This window comes from Misgurnus anguillicaudatus, chromosome 7, assembly GCF_027580225.2.
Source record: "Misgurnus anguillicaudatus chromosome 7, ASM2758022v2, whole genome shotgun sequence".
In the NCBI taxonomy this organism is placed as follows: domain Eukaryota; kingdom Metazoa; phylum Chordata; class Actinopteri; order Cypriniformes; family Cobitidae; genus Misgurnus; species Misgurnus anguillicaudatus.
In genome coordinates, this window is record NC_073343.2 from 28,879,503 (window position 1) to 28,901,304 (window position 21,802).

General features: G+C 37.0%; 1 protein-coding gene across 1 annotated transcript; it reads left to right on the top strand.

Moving 5' to 3' along the window:
* Positions 1-228: 228 nt before the first annotated feature.
* Positions 229-21,693, top strand: ehd4 (EH-domain containing 4). The gene is made up of 6 exons (XM_055171333.2): positions 229-784; positions 2,889-3,065; positions 7,550-7,647; positions 12,170-12,582; positions 15,250-15,414; positions 18,097-21,693. The coding sequence occupies exons 1-6, from the start codon at positions 555-557 to the stop codon at positions 18,652-18,654; spliced, it is 1,641 nt and encodes a 546-aa protein (XP_055027308.1). The 5' UTR covers positions 229-554; the 3' UTR covers positions 18,655-21,693.
* Positions 21,694-21,802: the final 109 nt, after the last annotated feature.

The following is a 21,802-nucleotide window of genomic DNA, read 5'->3' on the forward strand; positions in this document are numbered from 1 at the left end:
AAATAAACGTAGTATAGTTAAATAAACCATTTGTTTTGCTACAGTAACCATCATTTAATTATGTCTAAAAAAAACACCGAATCAATACGCCAAAAACACTGCACTTTTACTAAAAAATAACACGCTTAATTTTCGTAAGGGAAGTTGTTTTGAAATATCCAGTTGTCTGTTAATTCCTTTTAAATAATGCAATATACTTCGAGACAACAGTAATAAGTTTCGTTTCCCAAATTTCAGATTTTCAGCTATTTATCAGCCCCAGCAGCTCCACCCTAGATACCCGCCCTCACCAGTGCTCGCTCCAATGAGAAAACACGTGCGTCATTGTTTATTATGCATATTCATGAAGAGTCATGCGACGCAGCGTCACATAAAGCAACACAGGTGAGGTCACGGCGTCACAGCTGGACAGTACAAGCCAACGAGCTTCGGTCTGTCACGTCCTGAAAACAAGTCTAGTCAGGGAAAGATTGGACACAGTTTTATGTTCCTCGAATATAAAAAGGGAACTGACGCTGCATCACGGATAAAACAGACCGAAGAGGAACGAGAGCATGTTCACTTGGGTCAATAAGGAACAGGGTGGTAGGAACAAGGAGGGCGATATGTTTCAAACAGTTACAGAAGGACTCCAAAGTCTTTATACTAAGAAACTGTTGCCTTTAGAGGAAACGTATCTTTTCCATGATTTTCACTCGCCGGCACTGGAAGATGCGGACTTCCAAAGCAAGCCTATGGTGTTGCTGGTCGGACAGTATTCAACAGGGAAAACCACCTTCATAAGGTAATTCATTGCTTTTACACGCATTATGATATAAGTCAAGCGTGCAAATGACGCAGTATTCTTTCAAGAAAATTCATTGTAATGTGTATATATAAATTATTTATAGAATATTTTAAGACATTTGACAGGCCAGGTGTGCGTTTATCAAAAAATAATGCATACCCATGGAAGATTTCTCAACCAATCAGAATAAAGCATTCAACAGACCCGTGGTATAAGCATAAATATACACTAGCATGCAAATGTTTAATGTGACTACACTTAACAGATGTTTTATTTTATTTTATTTTAGAAATGGATAGCTTAAAAAAAGGATAGAGCAGCCAATTAGAGTACAGATTTGATATAAACTCTTTTAATACATTAAAAAAAGCATCTTAGGGTTACACCTAATGTTATTCCATAGTTTTAATGAGTTTACTACTACTCTAAAAGGTGGAAAATATAAAAAAACAGGTCACACTTAAAGGAATAGTACATTTTCTTGAAAGAAAAATCCAGATAATTTACTCACCACCATGTCATCCAAAATGTTGATGACTTTCTTTGTTCAGTTGAGAAGAAATTATGTTTTTTGAGGAAAACATAGATTTTTCTCATTTTAATGGACTTTAATGGACACCAACACTTAACACTTAACTCAACACGTAACAGTTTTTTTCAACAGAGTTTCAAAGAACTATAAACGATCCCAAACGAGGCATAAGGGTCTTATCTAGCAAAACGATTGTCAGTTTTGACAAGAAAAATAAAAAATATTCACTTTTAGATCACAGCTTTTCGTCTAGGTCCGGTCCAGCGCGACCTAGTGTAAATGCGTAGTGACGTAGGGAGGTCACGTGTTACATATATAAAACGCACATTTGCGGACCATTGTAAACAATAAACTGACACAAAGACATTAATTAGTATCAGTTCACATACAACAACGTCGGAACGGTCCTCTTTCAACACACTTGTAAACACTGGGGTGGAATTTCTCGTTCGTCCTCTTGACGTCATGACGTATTGCGTGAGGTTACGCAGACGCTTTCAGGACCGGACCTAGACAAGAAATTGTGCTTTAAAAGTGTATATTTGTTATTTTTATTGTCAAAATGACAATCGTTTCGCTAGATAAGACCCTAATGCCTCGTTTGGAAATGTTAATAGTCCTTTGAAACTCCGTTGAAAAAAACTGTTACGTGTTGAGTTAAGGGTTAAGTGTTGGTGTCCATTAAAGTCCATTAAAATGAATAAAATCCTGCAATGTTTTCCTCAAAAAACATAATTTCTTCTGGACTGAACAAAGAAAGACATCAACATTTTGGATGACATGATGGTAAGTAAATTATCTGGATTTTTCTTTTAAGAAAACTGACTATTCCTTTAACTTTTGAACAGTATTGTATATAAAGGCCTGCTTTTCATATTACAGTTCTTCAGTCACATGTAGCATTGAGTACAGTCAGCTCTTTGTGGTTACTGCAAAGCCTCACATTGGAGTGTGTTAAAAAAGCCTGTGCCAGCTCACACAGTCCATTCATCTGTAAAGTGATTCAGAAAGCTGCAGAGTAAGCAAATAAATCATAAAAGCTATAATTTTTCATATTGACTTTCACTGTTGGTCAGTGCAGTAGTACTTTAATGTCTGTGTTGAGTCTCATCAGTAGTATCGTGAATAAATGAGTTAATCCTGGAAAGGTTAATTCTCAGCATTAGAGATTTAAATCACTGCTTCCCAAAATTTCAATATCTCTTTTATCAGACATATTATGCACGGAGACAACATTCAGTTGTATTTTTACTACGAATGCAGTCTGATTTATACTTCCCTTATGTTTATGTTACATCTAGCGACACGCCATGTGTGTTTCTTTGCTTGGAAACCTTTGACACTCTGTCATCCTCTCACAGGATGTGTTAAGGATCTATTTAGTTAGGGAGTTACAGGAAAGCAAGACTGATGACTTGGTCTGTTTTCATATTCGCCCACATTTTGGGGTGCCAGTTATATTGGTCAATTGTTTAGGTTTGATAAACTAACACACAAATCACATGATTGTGTCTCTCTAATAAGTAGCATTTTAAAAGTAGTGGTTAACCTCTCTCTCACCTGCTGCAGGTATCTTCTGGAGCAGGATTTTCCAGGGATGCGAATTGGCCCTGAACCAACGACAGATGGATTCATTGCTGTGATGTATAATGAGAATGAGGGGGTCGTCCCTGGCAACGCCTTGGTTGTTGACCCCAAGAAACCTTTTCGCAAGCTGAATGCATTTGGAAACGCCTTCTTAAACAGGTAATTATTAGGGATGCACGGACAGTTACAGAATTTCAGTGCCGATACTGAATTCATTTGTGTAGAATGACATCTACCGATAGTGAAAGATTTTTATTTTACTCCTTGTAAAAAGTACTTAAAGTACAGAGCACACAAGCTGGATTTCTGTTGTCACTGTCACTCATTTAAAAAAAATAAAAATAACACACAGCATGAGATCTGAGGCACCCCCCCTTTTGATAGTGGGAAATAATGGGTTTCATTCACTAAGCATGCGTACGTCATGATTTTAGCAAAAGCTTTCAAACTGAAATGTGTTTTGGATGTATGCAGGAACTTAGGAACAACTTGGGTGATTCTCACGAAAACTTTTAAAAATGTCAAGCATGAAAATGTAAAAATTGCTTAAATTTACTTTTTATTCCACCAGACATTGAAAAACAAAGTCTGGAGTAAATGGGAACATTAATTTAAAAACTTTTATTTATCATTTAACACTTTTTGTAACATAAATTAAAAAATTAGTCCTAAAAAATCTCATTACCGCAACAGTCAGAAAACATCAACACTGACATATTTTCAAAATAACATGACAAACCTGAAAGAACATAATTTGGAGATTCTGCACATGCATTTAAAATCAAAGTATTATGCTTCTATTAATTAAATTAACATTTAATAAGCATCTGTTGCGGTAATTATGATCAAAATATTGTGTAAGCATTCTGACAAGACAATATTTCAAATTAACTGTAAAAAATGATCTTACCTCGTAGCCATCTTGAAGTAACTGGTCCATGTGCTTGGTCACCCAAAATCAAACTTTATTAAAATTCTGTATGTGTGCTTAAACTGTTCTCAAAAAATGTTGCGGAGGATGAGAACATCAGGCATGGACACATAATTTTCCTAATTTTTCTTCATTATTATTATACATGAATATTCAGTAAATATTTTTCTGTCATCTAAAGTAGTCTAGCAAAACAACCATTTATTTTTTTTCTTAATATTTTTGTGTTAATTTGATTAAATTACAACATAACGCATGTTCAAACACAGCCGGACACATTGCGGTAATGAGAATTTCAGCAGAAAATGATAAATTCTTATGTTGAAATCACACATTGTGCAAGGTAGAACACAGTATTGTGTTAATTCTGATGCTTTTTAATGTTACTATATTACACATTTTAAAGCTAAAATCATTAGTGCTGTGGTGTTTCAATGGTTTCGTGAGAATCACCCACTTAGACCACACGTACGAAATAATCAAGAACAAGGTATAAATATATTATATATTTTATAGGGTTCTTTTTCCTTGTTCATGATTGTTGCATACGTGTGGTCTGAGTTGTTCTTGCGTTTTTGCATACATTTAAAAGAAATTTTAGAATGCAAGTTTTTGTTAAATGAGTCTTGAATCATGATTTGTAAGTTAAAACGCCCGTACGCACAAATCTGTGCGTACGCATGCTTAGTGAATGAGACCCATTTCTTTTATCTGCCTTTACTGATAAGGCAGATACACCGGTGCATCCCAACTTGCTTCAAATCTTGACGTTTTAATGATATTCCAACTTTATGGTATTTCTTTTTTTTATTTGTGGTGTATTTTTATATTTTGTGGTGTTGTAGTATTTCAATTTAAATATCTAAAACACACAGGCTGTTTGCATGTACTGGTCGCACCAGTTAGCCATGGCTCTGTCTCAATCGCGAAATCCTTCCAGTGTGTCCTAAAAATTCCCACAATGAAACGCAAAAACCAGTGGGCATTGATTTTTCCTGTGTTCCCTTACCGGAAATCAGGTGACCTTTTCTAAAGCTCTCCAACCGGAAATCGCTCTCAAGCCAACTCAATAAACTTGAAATGCGACAGAACTTTTGATTCAGACAAACGTTTGATTCAGTTTTAATATAAACACACATCGCTAGACAGGAAGAGACCACAAACTACTTTCACACCTAGTTCGTTTGAACCCTCCAAATGATCTCGGAGCAGTTCAAGGTGTATATGTGAACAAACCAAGGGCCTCATGTATAAAACTGTGCGTAGGATTCTTACTAAAAGTACGCACAAAAGCCAAAAATGGCATACACCAACAATTATGAAGACTTATAAAACAAAGCAATGTTCCCTTTATAAATCACAGATCACCTGCAAGTGTGCATACATGAATCATCCTAATATCCCACCCTGCAAGCCCATTCAAGTTTGTTTTTTTATAAATCACAACCTTTGCGTGGGAACTGGCATACGCACGTTTCCAGCCCTGTTTTGTGCATACGCATGCTTTATACATGAGGCCCCAAGTGATTTCAGACCCCCCTTAAAGGACCCAAAAGTGAAGCTAGGGAGCGGATTAAGACACAGCTCATGCTTGAGCGTAAAAATATTTCTGGATTAACCTGTAATGTGCTTAAGCAGCCACATCACAGAAAAATAAGTAAACAGTGTCCCAATGTGAAGTAAGCTAGGGTCCTTACTAGTGCGGGCACCTGCATACACGATAGACTGATTCACGACCTTGGGAGCAAGGAAGCAGATTGAGAGACAGCCCATGCCTGAGGGTAAAAATATTTCTGGATTAACCTGTAATACATTGACCCCTATATCACCATATTACAATGAAACTTGAAACAATGCTTGCTAAACATAATATCATGCAGGCAGGGAAATGTATGATGCAGACATTCTTATCAACTAGATACAGTATCTAACCATTCCCAAAACTATGATTTTCCATTATCCTGTCATTCAGTACAGGTTCTTCCAGTGCCTGTTTAAAATTTACAGTAATGCTAAGGACAAAAGAAACTATGAAGTCATGGTAAATACACATTGACACAGTGCTTTGTGTCAATTCTACCGCAGTAGGTTAACCCGTCATCATTTTAAAGAGGAAAACAACTCATTCTGACGCCCATTCAAATCTTCCTTTCATCCCACGCACTCGGTGTGATATCTTTTACTTAGAAGTATTTTCTCATGTAGGTCTATGTAACTATAGTTTTTAATGTTTAATTTTAGCATGTAGACAGTTGGACAAAGGTCTTTTTCCTGTTTGCTGGATATTTATGTGGAGTGGAAATGGGTAAGTACTTCTTTGACAGTGACCACTATAAAGGTCAAAGACACACTTGACAGAGAGCATCTCCTCTCCTCCAAAGGAACCCAGAAACAATGCACTTTGTTTCCTGTGGATCTCGTTGTGCGTCATGTGATGGCACTTTTGGGCATGGGTTTCTTTTTCTCAACCTCTCGTTCTTTCATCTTCGGTCTTTTTATGAATAAAGAAGGTATATATATCTAATTTTCTTTAAAACGAAACTTGGTTTAATGCCTCTTCCCGTATTTCACAATGTCTCCTTCTGCTTTGCAGCTGACAGATGTTGCAATTTCCTTTTAGGTTTTATTAAAAAAATATGAATTTTTAAATTCGCTTGAATCAGTGGTGCAATACATATTTTAACTTGACATTCTGGCTAATCTTAACATGGATTCCTACAAGAAAATAACTTTTATAGTAATCTTAATGTATGCTTCATGTATAAATCGAGAAATACTTAAAGTTTAAAGAGCACCTATTTTCTGATTCACGTTTTTACATTTCCTTTGGTGTGTAAGTGTGTTTTAGTACATGTTAATGATATGTTAAAGGTACAAACCCCAAATTAAACGATGGCATGAGTTATCATCTCCAACGTAAATCTCTTTTCTTGGACTACAACAAACACACGGATTGTAGGCAACAGTTTACTTCCTAGGATTGGTGATGACGACAAGACTGACATTATCATAATTCCTCCCGCTTCGGACTCACGGCCTGTAAGTTAAAGGATTAGTCGATTAAATTAAATAATTTACTCACCACCATGTCATTCAAAATGTTGATGTCTTTTTTTGTTAGTCAAGAAAAAATTATGTTTTTTGAGGAAAACATTCCAGGATTTTTCTCATTTTAATGGACTTTAATGGACCCCAACACATAACAGTTATAATGCAGTTTTTTCCTCAAAAAACATAATTGCTTCTCGACTGAACAAAGAAAGACATTAACATTTTGGATGACATGGTGGTGAGTAAATTATCTGGATTTTCTTTTAAGAAAATGGACTAATCATGCTCCTGATAGCAACCAAATCTTTCAAACATGGTAAGGAGCGTCACATTTCCGGCTGACGTCAGAGGTATTCAGACCACTCACAATGTACAGATTAGCTGACCAATCAGGATCACAGCGCTTTTGAAATCTGAAATCTGGAGCTATGTATGTACCAAATGTATGTAACGCAAACACATTGTATTATACCAAATACACAAAATAATGTTGTTTTTAGCAATGAAAAAGGTGCACTTTAAAATCTCAAAACCTGTAGGCCAAAAAAGACATGACAAGTCTCACAGCATGACGCGTTGCGTTGTGTCAACAAGCAAACGTATCACCACCAGTGTTTGCTGTGCTAACATATGGTAATGCAATCTCTGTCTATTTCATCAGGTTCATCTGCTCACAGATGCCCAACCAGGTTCTGCAGAGCATTAGTATCATCGACACACCGGGAATCCTTTCTGGGGAGAAGCAGCGTATAAGCAGAGGTCAGTGACTGCAGTGCATTATTTACCCTACAGGAAGATATTAATTCTTGTGTTATTTTGGCTCATCTGGTCATATCTTAAGATGTTCAGGAGCTAGTCTGTCTTGTATTGTATGCTAAACAAAGACAGGGAGATACGCATTGTCACATGGCCACACACATGCTGCACCAGAGAGAGAATACAAAACAACATTTGATAGTAATAACAAGACGGACATCTTCAAACAGACCACATTATTCTTCAATACTTCCCCTTAAAATAATAAAGGGATAGTTCACCCAAAAATAAAAATAATGTCATTAATGACTCCCCCTCAAGTCGTTCCAACCTCCGTTCATCTTCGGAAACACAGTTTAAGAAGTTTTATATTTAGTCTAAGAGCTTGTTGTTCTTTCATTGAAAATCTACGTACGGTATACTGTTCAAATTAATAAATACATCATCAAAGTAGTCCACGTGTCATCAGTGGGTCAGTTAGAATGTGTTGAAGCATCGAAAATACATTTTGGTCCAAAAATAACAAAAATTTTATTCAGCATTGTCTTTACTTTCGTGTCTGTTGTGAAGCGCATACACGAGACTAAAGTCATGTGACTGCAGTGACATGGATGACGTGTTATCTGGTGCGCCCCAGCTGTTTTTTTTGTTTGTTTTGTTTTTTGTGCACCCGGGCTTCATTTACGGTCCGAGGGAGACGCACGCTGTAAGTTTGGAAAAACAAACTTTGCAAACATGTCTGAGGATAACACGTCTGCCGTGTCACTGCAGTGACGTGACTTTAGTCTCGCGCATGCGCTTTACAACAGACGCAGAAGAAAAGACAATGCTGAATAAAGTCGTAATTTTTTTTTTTTGGACCAAAATGCTTCAACAGATTCTAACTGACCCACTGATGTCACAAGGACTACTTTGATGATGTTTTTAACACCTTTCTAGACATGGACAGTATACCGCACACAGATTTTCAATGAAGGGTCAACAAGCTCTCGGACTAAATCTAAAACATCTTAAACTCTGTTCCGAAGATGAACGGAGGTTGGAAAGACATGAGGGTGAGTCATTAATTACATTATTTTCATTTTTGTGTGAACTATCCCTTTAATGTTAAAACATTGAATAAGTGTCTGTTAGAGTCATTGGTAGCATGGATATATTTGTAGCAATAGTCAAAAATACTTTGTATGTATTGGTCAAAAAATGCCAAAAATCATTAGGATATTACGTAAAAATCATGTTCCACGAAGATATTTTGTATCCGTAAATATATAAAAAATATCATTAGTAATATGTGTTGCTAAGTACTTCATTTGGAAAACTTTAACAACTTTTCAACACCCTCAGATTTTTTTTTTCAAATAGTTGTATCTCGACCAAATATTGTCCTATCCTAACCATATACCATATATCAATTAAAAGTCAGGTGATGTTATCTCAATTAAAAAAATTACCCTTATGTTTTGTGGTCCAGGGTCACATAAATTAGCACAAGCGTGCTGATCACAGCGTGCTGATATACATCCATAACAGCGTTGATTTTACAGACAGGGTCACACTTTGCTTCCGTATCAGCTCTTTTGGCACGCCTCTCGTCCAATCAGATTTGAGGACCAGAATTTAGTTTCATATAGTTCAGAATATCTGCTTTTTGAATAGTCATGGATTGGCTCAGTGGAGCGTAAGAAATGTCACATGACAGATTTTTAAATTTCAGAGTCTCTGTGGCTTGCAAATAAATTTGCAGTGATGCATTACTGCACACATGACTACATTGAAAGCAAGTACTCCCGCAGGACCTGGGGACTGTTTCCAGTGTGAGGAACAATCATAACACTTCAGTCATTAGTTTTCATTTCAGTCAGCACATTTCTTCGTAAACTTCCTCTATCGTTTCCATGCCCGTCCCGTTACACGCCAACAGCAGACACGCTGGAAACCCTGATGAGCGTGCGTGGTGTTATGAAGTCAGCATTTCTCACTTTCATTTTCCTCGCGTCTGGAGCTCGGGTTTAGCTTGCCAAATATGCTTTAACAGTTACATCAGCGTTGTGGAACCTCAGTATGTATCTAGTTTTTATGTGTCACAGGTTCAACGATTAGCAAAACATGCTTGTAATCCCAGCATGCTTTTATCACATTCTTTTATTTTGAAATGAAATGGCAGGACACTGCCAGGCAATTTACAACTAATTTCAAGTTGTGTTTGTTTATGCTGTGAAAGTCATGTTATCTTTGAAAACACAAGGCTGCGGAGATACTGCTGCAGGCTGCAGATTAGGCCTGGTGGCGGAGCTCACGAACGGGTGCTGGTTTAGGCGTGAGGGATAAGACAGATAGGCGTTGCACATCTGTTCCTGCTTTAGATCCACTCACTTGAGTTTCGATTTCTCTTTTTCATTAAACACTATTGTGCTTGTGCGTCAGCCAAATATGATATTTCATTAGTTTAAATTGTGAAATTTGGACATTTGTGCAGTGCACTATTTAAAAAAATGACCTGTTTGAAATTGTGCCGTTAAAAATTATGAATTGTGCAGATGTCCTAAACGAGGCATGGGAATATTTGTATTTTATTTTGAGTCTGCTAGTTAAAATGAATGTAATATTCAACAACCGAAAGCCTTCTGATAGACTACATTGACTTACATTGAACAAGACACAGTTCTCACACAGTAAGCACCGAGCTCCGCCCTGGTAAAATCTTGGCAGTGGTTTTCATAAATTTTTTGTAGCAGTATGTAATCCGTGCCATTGTTATTATTGGAACAGCACGATTTGCTCTATTAGGATTTTTTTGGATAAGCAAGTCATCCCGTAAAAACCTGAATTTATCAACTAATGCAATGAAACGCAGACAGCCAATAATTTCGTTATGAGTTTATAATGAGATACATGTATGGCTCAGTCTGTGAGGACTGATGTACCGGATCTTTCTCTATGAGGTTACCATGGTCACACTGGGTTAGTTATCTGTGCACGGATACAGAGCTTGAAAACTGATCTTTACATCCGACTCTGTCTTCCGAGCTATTAAAAGTAAGGTGTAAACAGTTGTTATTAATGCATAAGGGAAAGAATGTGACAATTGTAGAGTTTAATAACACATTTTGTCATTACATAACAATTTTTCAGTAATATTTCAGATAGCGATATACTTCCTGGCTCCCACGTCGCCCTGTCTTTGTCATTAAGTCTCACCATTGGTTGAATTTGATGTACACATTCAGACGCACTTACCCCTGGAGGCGTCCCCAAAGTGTCACCGCAGTGACGCAGCGCATGTTCCCTCGAAAGGGAACTGTAACAATGTATCTTAAAAGGTAACACAATGTAACCTTGCTCTCACTTAAAAATAAGCAAAAATCCCCATATTTAGTCCTTGAATTTGAGGGTATTGGACCTGGAAAGTTCTTGAAAGGTCTTTTGAATTTGAAGTTAACTACGGTGTGGGAACCCTGAGTATGGCACTATAGTGCCAATGTTGTGGTTTCCGAACCAAACAACACATAAAATGTAAAAAAGGATTAATTCATTTTAAATGAAAATATTTGACAGATTTGTTAAATGACAGAGGTGAGGGACAGCCATATATAGGCGGTTTCAGCAGTAACAATATAAACAAATGGCTTTCGTGGAAGAAACGTAACTTCAGGTAAACTTCGCAAAGAATCAATTACAACAAAGTCCTTTTAGAGTAGTTTATTTCTGATAACAAGCAAAATAAACAAAACTATACTTAGCTTACGTTACTGTGTGAAATGTGTACTATAATGTATACAATGTTAACTACAGATCGCTGCCAAACCTCCCTTCACATAGCGGTGATCCGTGATTGCCATCTCCCCTTGTCTTTGGAAACCAAAACATTTGGGGCTTTCGACAAGCTATTTGTTCCAGAGTTAAGTTTAGCCACTAGCCAGACCATTAAACAAACAAAGACCAGAATTTAAGTTTCGTCCAAATGCGTAACCGCGACAACGCACGTTCGTCACATGAAACCGTCTATAGAGACCTCTTTGCGCTAATTGGTTGGATTACATGACCATGCTCCTCCCGAACTTAGTTAAAGGTGCAGTGTGTAAATTTTAGTGGCATCTAGTGATGAGGTTGTGAATTGCAACCAACTGCTCGGTCCACTGCTCACCCCTTGTTTTGAAACGCATAGAGAAGCTACGGTATCTGCCACGGGAAAAACATGTAATCGTCGGACACAACTTAATAAAAAAGTTTGTCCGTTAAGGTCTTTTGTAGAAACATGGAGGCACAAAATGGCGACTTCCATGTAAGGGGACCCTCTGTGTATGTAGATAAAAACGTCTCATTTTAAGGTAATAAAAACATAAAAGTTCATTATTATCAGAGGTGTATGAAGACCTTTTTATAAAGTTTTGTATATTATTTTGCATTTCTGTCAAGAGATACTTCTAAAAAGTACACACTGCACCTTTAAATAAACTTCATTTAAAAATCCCATATCGGTTGTCCACCAAACATGTTCTCTAACAGTGTCATTTTCTTACTACAGGCTATGATTTCACTGAAGTTCTGCGTTGGTTCGGAGAACGAGTGGACCGCATCATCCTCCTCTTTGATGCCCACAAACTGGACATATCTGACGAGTTTTCCGAAGCCATCAAAGCTTTCCGCGGACAGGATGACAAAATCCGCGTGGTGCTGAACAAGGCCGACCAGGTGGACACTCAGCAGCTAATGCGGGTTTACGGTGCCCTGATGTGGTCACTGGGAAAGGTAATCAACACGCCAGAGGTTGTGAGGGTCTATCTGGGCTCCTTCTGGGCCAAGCCTCTTCAAAACTCAGAAAACCGTCGACTGTTTGAAGCTGAAACGCAAGATCTCTTCAGGGACATTCAAAGTCTGCCTCATAACGCTGCCCTACGTAAGCTGAATGACCTCATCAAAAGAGCCCGTCTTGCTAAGGTAAGATATTCGTATTATGATCTAACTGTGGGTTCACACCAGACACGAATTCAATGATTTCCACGATTAGATTACATATAAAGTCAATGTAAAGACGCGATCAGACGTGTCCTCGTGTGGGGCAATGCGAATTGTGCCTGAAACAGGTCTTCGCCCAAGTTGAAAATATTCAACTCGAGCGATGCCCCGCATTTGGTGTGTACGTAGCATAAGAGATTAGGAGCATCAAGGTTTGATTTCTGATTGGGTAGTTTGTTAAGTGTGTTGTGATTCGACAGCTTAGCTTAGCTTAGCTTAGCAGAGCTGTTTGAGCTTAGCTGGCGACTGACATTTTCCTGTGGGCGGCGCTTAGTCAAAAACTCTTATTTTGACGTAATTCCACTGGGAAGTATAGAGGACTGTAGTCCAAACCGACAGTTCGCTGTTAGGACGTCTATTAAAGAAAATATATTGCTTGGCATTAAAGCTTTATCATTTTGCAGGTATTATTTATGCTCTAACAGCAACATTACACAGTAACTAAAGTTTGAAAAATGGGATCAGGAAAAACGGGACCTTTAAAATGTTGTATCACCTTTGATTTTACAATATAATTATGTTATTATAATAGACTGACCTACGCCTTCAACCCCAAGACTTTCCAACATCACTGCCCATTGTCTGTTTTGTCTTGAACTTGACCTCAGGTCAACCACTATTGTTTTTGGCTGGCCGCACTCCACAAACTCACACACTGTGCCCTATTAACCTCCATCAACACATGCATGGTTGCCTCTTTCTCTTAAACCTGGCCGCTATTAACAATCCCTTTACGGGACCACGACCGAAAGTGTGTCTTATCTCTTCCGCAATATTTTCAAAAGACGTCCAGCAAACAGGAATCCTACATCTTCCTGCGACGGTAGAGCCATGCGAGGCAGTTAAGTACATGCTCCATCTCCTGGAAAGGCCCAAAAAAGTCCCTTTCCGTGGTACAAAGGAATGCGTGTAATGTGCCGTAGGAGAGCCCGGCCCTTATTTTTCCTAACCTCTCCACCCCACTCGTCTTGCCACTCGTCATTGCCTTCCCCCCTCACATTCTGCCTGCCAGTCGACCAAAAGAGGAATAAACACGGCATGGAAGGAAAAAGCCAAGCCTTGTTTTGGATCTCCTGCTGTGCACTTCCTTAATATTGAGGAAAATGTTTGTGTAAACACTGACACTTTTCGAGTGTTCCCTTTAGCAAGGGCGTTTTCAAGGTATTCAGTCGTGGTGTTTGGTTATGTAACCAGGTGGAGAAGCGGGAGGTGGTTTGCAAATCGAAGAGAAATTGTCAACATTAAACAGTGAGATTAATCCTGTATTTTAACATCAGTTGATATTAAATTGTTTAAACACGTAGCCATTCTCCACATTTTATCACAGAATGCTTTAACATACATTTAGTGTCATGACTTAGTTTTAGTTTTAAAGCAGTGTTGTTAAAAATGATCTTGTTTTTAGGCTGTACTTGGGTGATTCTCACGAAATCCAGACTTAGAAGGTGTCCAGCATCAGATTTTTTTCTAAAAGCCCTTGAAGCCAATTTTTTTCCACATATATAAGATTAAGGTCTGAACTTACGACAACCATTTTTTAGGGGATTTAAAAAATATTTCCTATAGAATTATTTAAATCTTTTAGATTATCATTATAAAAATTATCATTACCGCAACATGATATTATACGGAGCCCCTAGGGGACATGGAGGAAAAATTAAATAAAGTTTAGTTTCATGTGCTCACGCAAAAGCTTCATGTGCAGAATTTTTTTTAAGTTTAGTTTTGCGTGCTCACGTGCGCGCGATAGTTTCATGTTCTCATATGAAACTAAACTTTGGATTTTTTACTCCACTTTAGGGGCTCGGTAATATTACATTAAATATATGCATTTACAAACTCATTTTTCGGTAATGAGAACTAAAATGACAAACTAAATTTTACCTTTTATCTGGAGAGAAAAAATAAGAACTGCTTACCTGGTAGCCGTCTTGAGTGTCACAGTCAATTATGTCCCTTCCAACATATTTTTTTTTTGAAAATGTTAGTTCTTTGAGGGCTTAAACAATGATTGAAAATTGTTGTGGCGGATGAGAAAATTTTTCTTGGACACATTTATATTCCTTATTATTGTTTCTACATTTACCAATGATTACCAAACATCACATGTTTCTTTACTGTAAATGTTTATAGTATAACATGCACTGAAGCTTTTTATTTTTTTGATTTTTTAATTATAAATATTTCCATGTCAAAGCACCCAAATCCAGTTATGGACACATTGCGGTAATGAAAATGTCCCCCTTAAATGTGGAAAAAACAACAAAATTGGTTTGTATGATGTCATTTGAAATCATGTGCAAAATAGTACATGAAGAGATGTTTGTAACTGTATGCTTCTTATTTTGATACTCTTACTTTGCATTTACTTTTTTTATGAAAATGTTTCATGACACCTCATAAGAGAATCATCCATTTGCATAATAACTTTTTAGGCCACAGTTTCTTCATGCATAGTTGCACTAAAACTGAACAAAACACTAAAACATTATAAGAAAGTATTTTCAAAAGGCTTGTTCATTAATACATATATACATTGATTCATGTATCCCATCAGGGACTTTCTAATTCTAGCCATGTGTCTTGTAGGTGCATGCTTACATCATCAGTTACTTGAAGAAGGAAATGCCGACCTTGTTTGGCAAAGAGAAAAAGAAAGAGGAGCTGATCGCACACCTCCCTGAGATCTATCAGGTGCTGCAGAGGGAGCATCACATCTCACCTGGGGATTTCCCTAATGTTATTAAAATGCAGGTAATGTCTGTACTGTCTTTGTTTGGTTAACAATATAATGCTGCAGTATGGGCTTGGTCATACACAGTAGCAGCTGTCGCATGAATATAAAGCCACGTTTACACAACAACATTTTCATCCAGATAGGGGCAACTGTTTTTTTATTTCGCTGTTCTTTTACACGTCAGCAGCGTTTTGCAGTCCTATAAACTTTTAAAAACAGCTTTCAAAGTTTTTGAAAACGTCACTTCCCTGTAAACGACAAAATATGTGAAAAGGGTGATTAAGTTTTTAGTATACAGACATGCATGAATACTTGACAATCATAACAACAATGGTGGCCTACTGGATTGTGTTTGTGGTGCTCAAAACACCACTGTTTTTCAATATTTTACTATGTTCTTACCTCAACTTAGACAAATGAATACATACCTGTCTTTTTTCGATGCGTGCACTTAGTCTTTGTGCAGTGCGTTGTGAATGTGTTAGCATTTAGCCTAGCCCCATTCATTGGTTGGGATCCAGGCAGGGATGAGTTTGGAAGCCACCAAACACCTCCACGTTTTCCCTATTTAAAGACCGATACATGAGTAGTTACAGGAGTAAGTATGGTGGCACAAATAGAACCTGGCAATTTTTTTAAGCGGATAAAAATGAGAACTATATTGTATGGTGGAAGAGCACTTAGTTTGCAGCATTTTGACCTCGGCGCGCAGTAACATCGTAACAAACTTCCGTCAATATTACTGCACCCAAGGTAATGGGTAATATAAACGCAAAGGAAATCTGTACTATTTAAGTATAATCACTGTCGTATTCACAACCTAAAGCAACTGCTGCTTATTAGATGATTTATGACCGCTTCATTAGCTGCAGGTTTAAGGAATGTTTGTTTTTCATTGTGTCTTAGCATTAGTCCCAGAGGGAATTGGTTGAATCCCAGCGTTGCTATTGTCTGTAGTAAAGAAAGAGGCAGTACTTTCGCTTTCTGCAGGTCTTGCCTGGGGATGTTTACCCAGCATAACTGACAGTAACAATACTGTAGATCAGAAACTGCATTGCCTTAAAAGACATCAAGCACTGTAATGCTGTTTCACATTATAGTAGTGATTCATTTTGTCTAGCTACTGCAAATTTACACGATGGATTATAATGCAGTAGAACGGGCAGACCACACTAACCATAAAACAAATCCAACTGGTTCCTGGAAGCATGCTCTAAATAGGATGTGGCCTCAAATGACAACATAAATCCAGCGTTAGACATCATCACCAAAATATCCCCTTTTGGACTTTGATGCCTTTATTTTAGTCTTAATTTTTTGTGAATCAATGCCACGCCATTAATGATAAACAAACATAATGAGTAATGAATAATGAATGAAGTTATTATTGTATAACAAATTCTGTAACCTGACATATTTCAGTGATTGCAATTCTGTTAAAGAAATAGTTAATAATTAATAATCAGTTAATAATTAATAATCATAAAATTAAAATTAGCCTATAATTTACTCGCCTTAATGCCATCCTATAGGTGTATATGACTTTGTTTCTTCAGCCAAACATAGAAATTCATTATATTACTAAACAATATCCTGGCTCTTTTGTGTTTGATAATCAGAAAAATATTTTTCTCACAAATGTATTGTTTCACTTCAAAATATAAGTTTGTAAGTAATTGATTTATATTTTGAGCTTTTTTATAGATTGATAAGCTGCGTTTAAATGTAAACAGCACTCCTGGTGCTTTCGCACTTTCGCCGACCCGAGTTCGATTCACGGCTCGCGGTCGTACCCCTCTTTCCTCCCTGTACTTTTCTGTCCTCTCCTTACTTGCCGTCAAAAAAAAGGTAAAATGGCCAAAAAGAAAATGTAAACAACACTGCAAATTGTGGTTGATCTAAAATGGCAGCACCCCGGCTCCACATCGGAACATACAGTACTGTACAAAAGTCTTAGGCCATCATTAGATTTGTTGTTTTTGCAATAGTAAAGTGATCATATATAATTATTTCACAGTCTCTTTATTAAAATACAACCAGAAAATATAGGAAATTGGTATTTAAAAAATATAGTATAAATAGGGTGACCATCCCGGACGCATCCCGTCCAGTATTTTGTGTTCGTCTTCCGGAAGTCGTATTTGTTGACCGCATACGTCATAGAGGATTATTATTATTATTACAGAAAAGCAACCGTTACATTTTAAGGTAAGAATGAAACTACGATTGTATATCTTATGTTTTTAACTGAATGGCGTATGCGGACAACAAATACGACTTCCGAAAGACGCACCGAAATCCTGGACGGGATGCGTCCGGGAAGAATGGCACGTATGGTCACCCTAAGTATAAATGTATAAGCTTTACTCCCCTTCCACTTGTGCGCTCTTTAACATAAATAAAATTAAATCCTAATTTCTAATTCTAATCGAATGATTTCAAGACTTCGGTTTCATTTAAAAAAAGCTCAAGATGTGTTAAGTGCCAAGAGAGGTCACACTTAATACTGAACAATGGCTGAAGAAGACATTTAGTTCTGAAAATTGTTCTTAAAAAAAAAGTTCTGCAAATTGTTGTTAATGTGTTATATACACCTAGGACGGCATTCTATTCCTTTGATATCTAAATTACATGATGCATTGTTATAAATTATTTTAGTTTGACATTAAAATGCCTTTTACTCACATCTATCAATGCAGGAGCTACTCCAACACTACGACTTCAGCAAATTCCCTTCTTTGAAGGTAAAGTTGATTGAATCTGTGGACAGAATGCTGTCCACCAGGATCTCCGGCCTGATGAACATGATCCGAGAAGAGGAAGGAAAACAGCCACCTCAGAAGGTAACGGGCGGAGCCTTTGAGGTCTCAAGCGATGGGCCTTTCGGCCATGGCTACGGGGAGGGTATCAGCGCGGGTGCCGACACTGACGATTGGATTGTGAGTCGCGACAAGCATCGCTATGACGAAATCTTCTTCACCTTGATGCCTATTAACGGTAAGGTGACCGGAATCAACGCCAAGAAAGAGATGATGAGTTCTCGCTTGCCCAATACTGTACTTGGAAAGATCTGGAAGCTTGCAGACTGTGATAAAGATGGGATGCTGGATGATGAAGAATTTGCATTGGCCCAGCATCTTATTAAGATCAAACTGGAGGGATATGAGCTCCCCACAGAGCTACCGGTTCACCTCGTGCCTCCGTCGCACAGGAAGAATCCCACTGCGGATATCTTATACAACCACCAGGAGGATTGATCGCTTTATCACCCTATTGGTAGCACAAAAAAGTTTAAAAAACTAAGAAATACAAATAAAAACTGTTGAATGTGAGATTTTATTGAAGTTTTATCTTGTATTCAACAACACGCTGACTGTCATAATTTAGCCTTCACTCAAGAAGAATTATGCCAAATATGTATAGCTAGCCACAGAAATGAATCATGTTAAATATGTTTGTAAACTCAGTGTTGGGGAATAACTTTAAACTACCTACATTTCAGCAAAATCTTTGTCATAACCTTACTGTATATATGAAGCACCATTAGATGGCACTGACAAAATAAACTTGTTTTATTTCTGACATACAAAAAGCCCACAGATGTTATTTAGTTTTCTATAATTGTTTTAAAGAAACAAAACTATAAAACAGTTAGTTTGTTTTATAGTTTTTTTATATGGATTTTTTCCTTGATGGTTGATAGATGAACTGGAAAATATTTACTGCATCCTGAATTAGATGCATTTTGTAATGCAGACAGTATTTTGTTTTTATGGTGAATTTAAATCTATACCCATAATTCTCAAATATTTTAGATTTGTTTTGTGTTTGGATAAGTACTATATTCAATCATTTTTCACAATGGGTTTTAAGTTCTTAATTTAATGACATTGATTCAATTTAGATGTTCATTTGTCATCGTGTATGCACTGTAAAACGTAAAAAGTTGGATCAACATGGTTCAAACATCTAAAGTTTTTTCAACAATTTTTTTTTCACTTAAATATATAAGTTGAAACAACTTAATTTTTTAGGTGTTACCAATTAAAGTAATTTTATAAGTTGATCCAACTTTTCATTTTTTTCAGTGATAAACGTGGATAAAAAAGGCTAATTTCATTGTATATTCCTGCACTGTGAAAAATTGTTGGTTCAATAAAAAATAAGTAACCTGGTTGCATTAAAGTTTTAAGTTAATTCAACTGACACAATTGACACAATATTTTTACACAAAGAGTCAACTAATATTTTTAAGTCAAATCTACTCAAAATTTTAAGGCAACCAGTTAACTTACTTGAACAAACAAATCCTCTTTTACAGTGTCTCTTACTGTGGGTTCACACCAGATGCGTTTGAGGTATCAAATTCGCGTCTACTGCGCGTAGTTGGACGTTTAAACATTTTGAGTGTACTCGCTTCATTTGTGCGTGAAAGCTGCGCGTGAAATCCTAGTCATCAAGACATTTGCGCGTAAATTTGCGTCATGCAATGATGTAGTCTACGTGATACGCAGGTATACGCCATATACCCACTAGGAATTGTCAAGGATTTCCGTATACCCACTAAAATTAGCGTGAGGATGCGTAACAGCATGGTTTTGTGACATTTCAAACTATTAGTCATAATTTAGATGGGAAGCACTGAGCATTAGCATGCTACACTTGCTACTTTAGCAGGTTGAAATGGGAGGGGCTTCAGCGACTCTGCTCGCTTCCTATAATCACGTCACTACTAGAGCAAGCTGCTGATTGGTTAACACAGCACGTTTTTCGGCCAAAGTTAAGATTTTTCAACTTGCGCGCGCTTCACACGGCCATTCGCAAGAACGAGGCAGAATCACATCTACTGCGCCGCGCTTAATGCCTCATTCGCGCCACGAGACCTCCAGATGCCCATCAACATTGACTTGACATTGAAATTACTGGCGCTTGACGCCTCTAATGTGGCTGGTGTGAACGCAGCATTATACTAAAGTTAATTACTCTACTGAAGTCAAGACAATAATTTTTTAGTTTAATTAATATTTCATGAAAGTCCAACAAAAAAGCTTATTAATCCAAACTGTTTATATCTGCCTTAATGTACTTCATTATATATTTGTGATTAACCTTTAAAAACCATTATTTTATGTTTTCAAAGATATTTTTAACAACCATCAATTAGCATATATACCACGGGGCTGTTGAATGCTTTATTCTGATTGGTTAATAAATGTTCCACGGGTGTTGATTATTTTTCCGTAAACGCACACCTAACCTGTCAAATGTCTAAAATAACTACCAGGGCAATGTTTGTGCTTACTGTGGTATAAGCTGAATAATTGACTCCTGTCTTTTAAATGATTTGAAAATGATGCCCACACTGCTTCACATCAAACCGCATTACCACCTTAGGTGTGCATTATTTTTGAATAATTCAACGGCCTGTCGTCAATTATTCCTTACAATTTTAATTTTGAGAACATTAAAACTAGCAAGTTTAGTTACATGCACTATAAAAATGCTTGGTTACTTTTAACCCAGCTTTGGGTCAAAAAGGGACGAGCCCACCCACTGGGTTAAATTAACTTTTTTATTTGATTTAATATTTTCATTAAATATTAAAGCTCCTGATTGGTTAACGCGGCACGAATATCCGGCAAAATTCAGATTTTTTTACTTGCGTGTTTCCCGCGGCAATGCTTAATTTGAGTGGACCGTTCCTGGATCAGCCTGGATTGGTGCGGATTCCTATTCGCGTCTTTGCATTGACTTAACATGTAAATCACTCGTGCTTGCTGCCTCCTCCGCGTCTGGTGTGAACACACAGTTAGAGTGGTGTTAAAGTGGTAAAAAAGATTGTTTTTTATTATGCTGTAAATACATTAATGTTGATAAATGTAATTGTGTATGTTAATCACAGTGACACTATAACCATATGTATATTTTAACTATTAGAGATCAGAGGTGGAATACATTAACTGGACTGTGTGACTATGTGAAATGAGGTCAGATCTGTTGGTCAAAACATCTCTCCTCAACATACAGTAAATGATTAGTGAGTCTGTGCAAGAAAATAGTAAAAATAAGATAACTGTAAAAAAGTAGCCATACTGTTGTTTTGGCGCTTGTGTCTGTTTATATTTTTGACTTTACTCTTTGCTTCGAAATGTGTTTTCTACATATGGTTTAATGAGTTTTTTGAAAATATGTGGTGACGTTCAGCCACCTGTTAATGTGTAATGCATTGTAAAAAAGATGACAATTTTATACACCCTTTTATATGAAATAAGGGAATGCAATAAATAGCACAAAAAGTGACAAATATTTGTTTCTAACACTTTGTTCTTAATGTTATCACACTAAGCAAACAAGATCGATTTTTATGTAGACAGGTTTTTTAATGACAAATACTTCAGCAGTTTA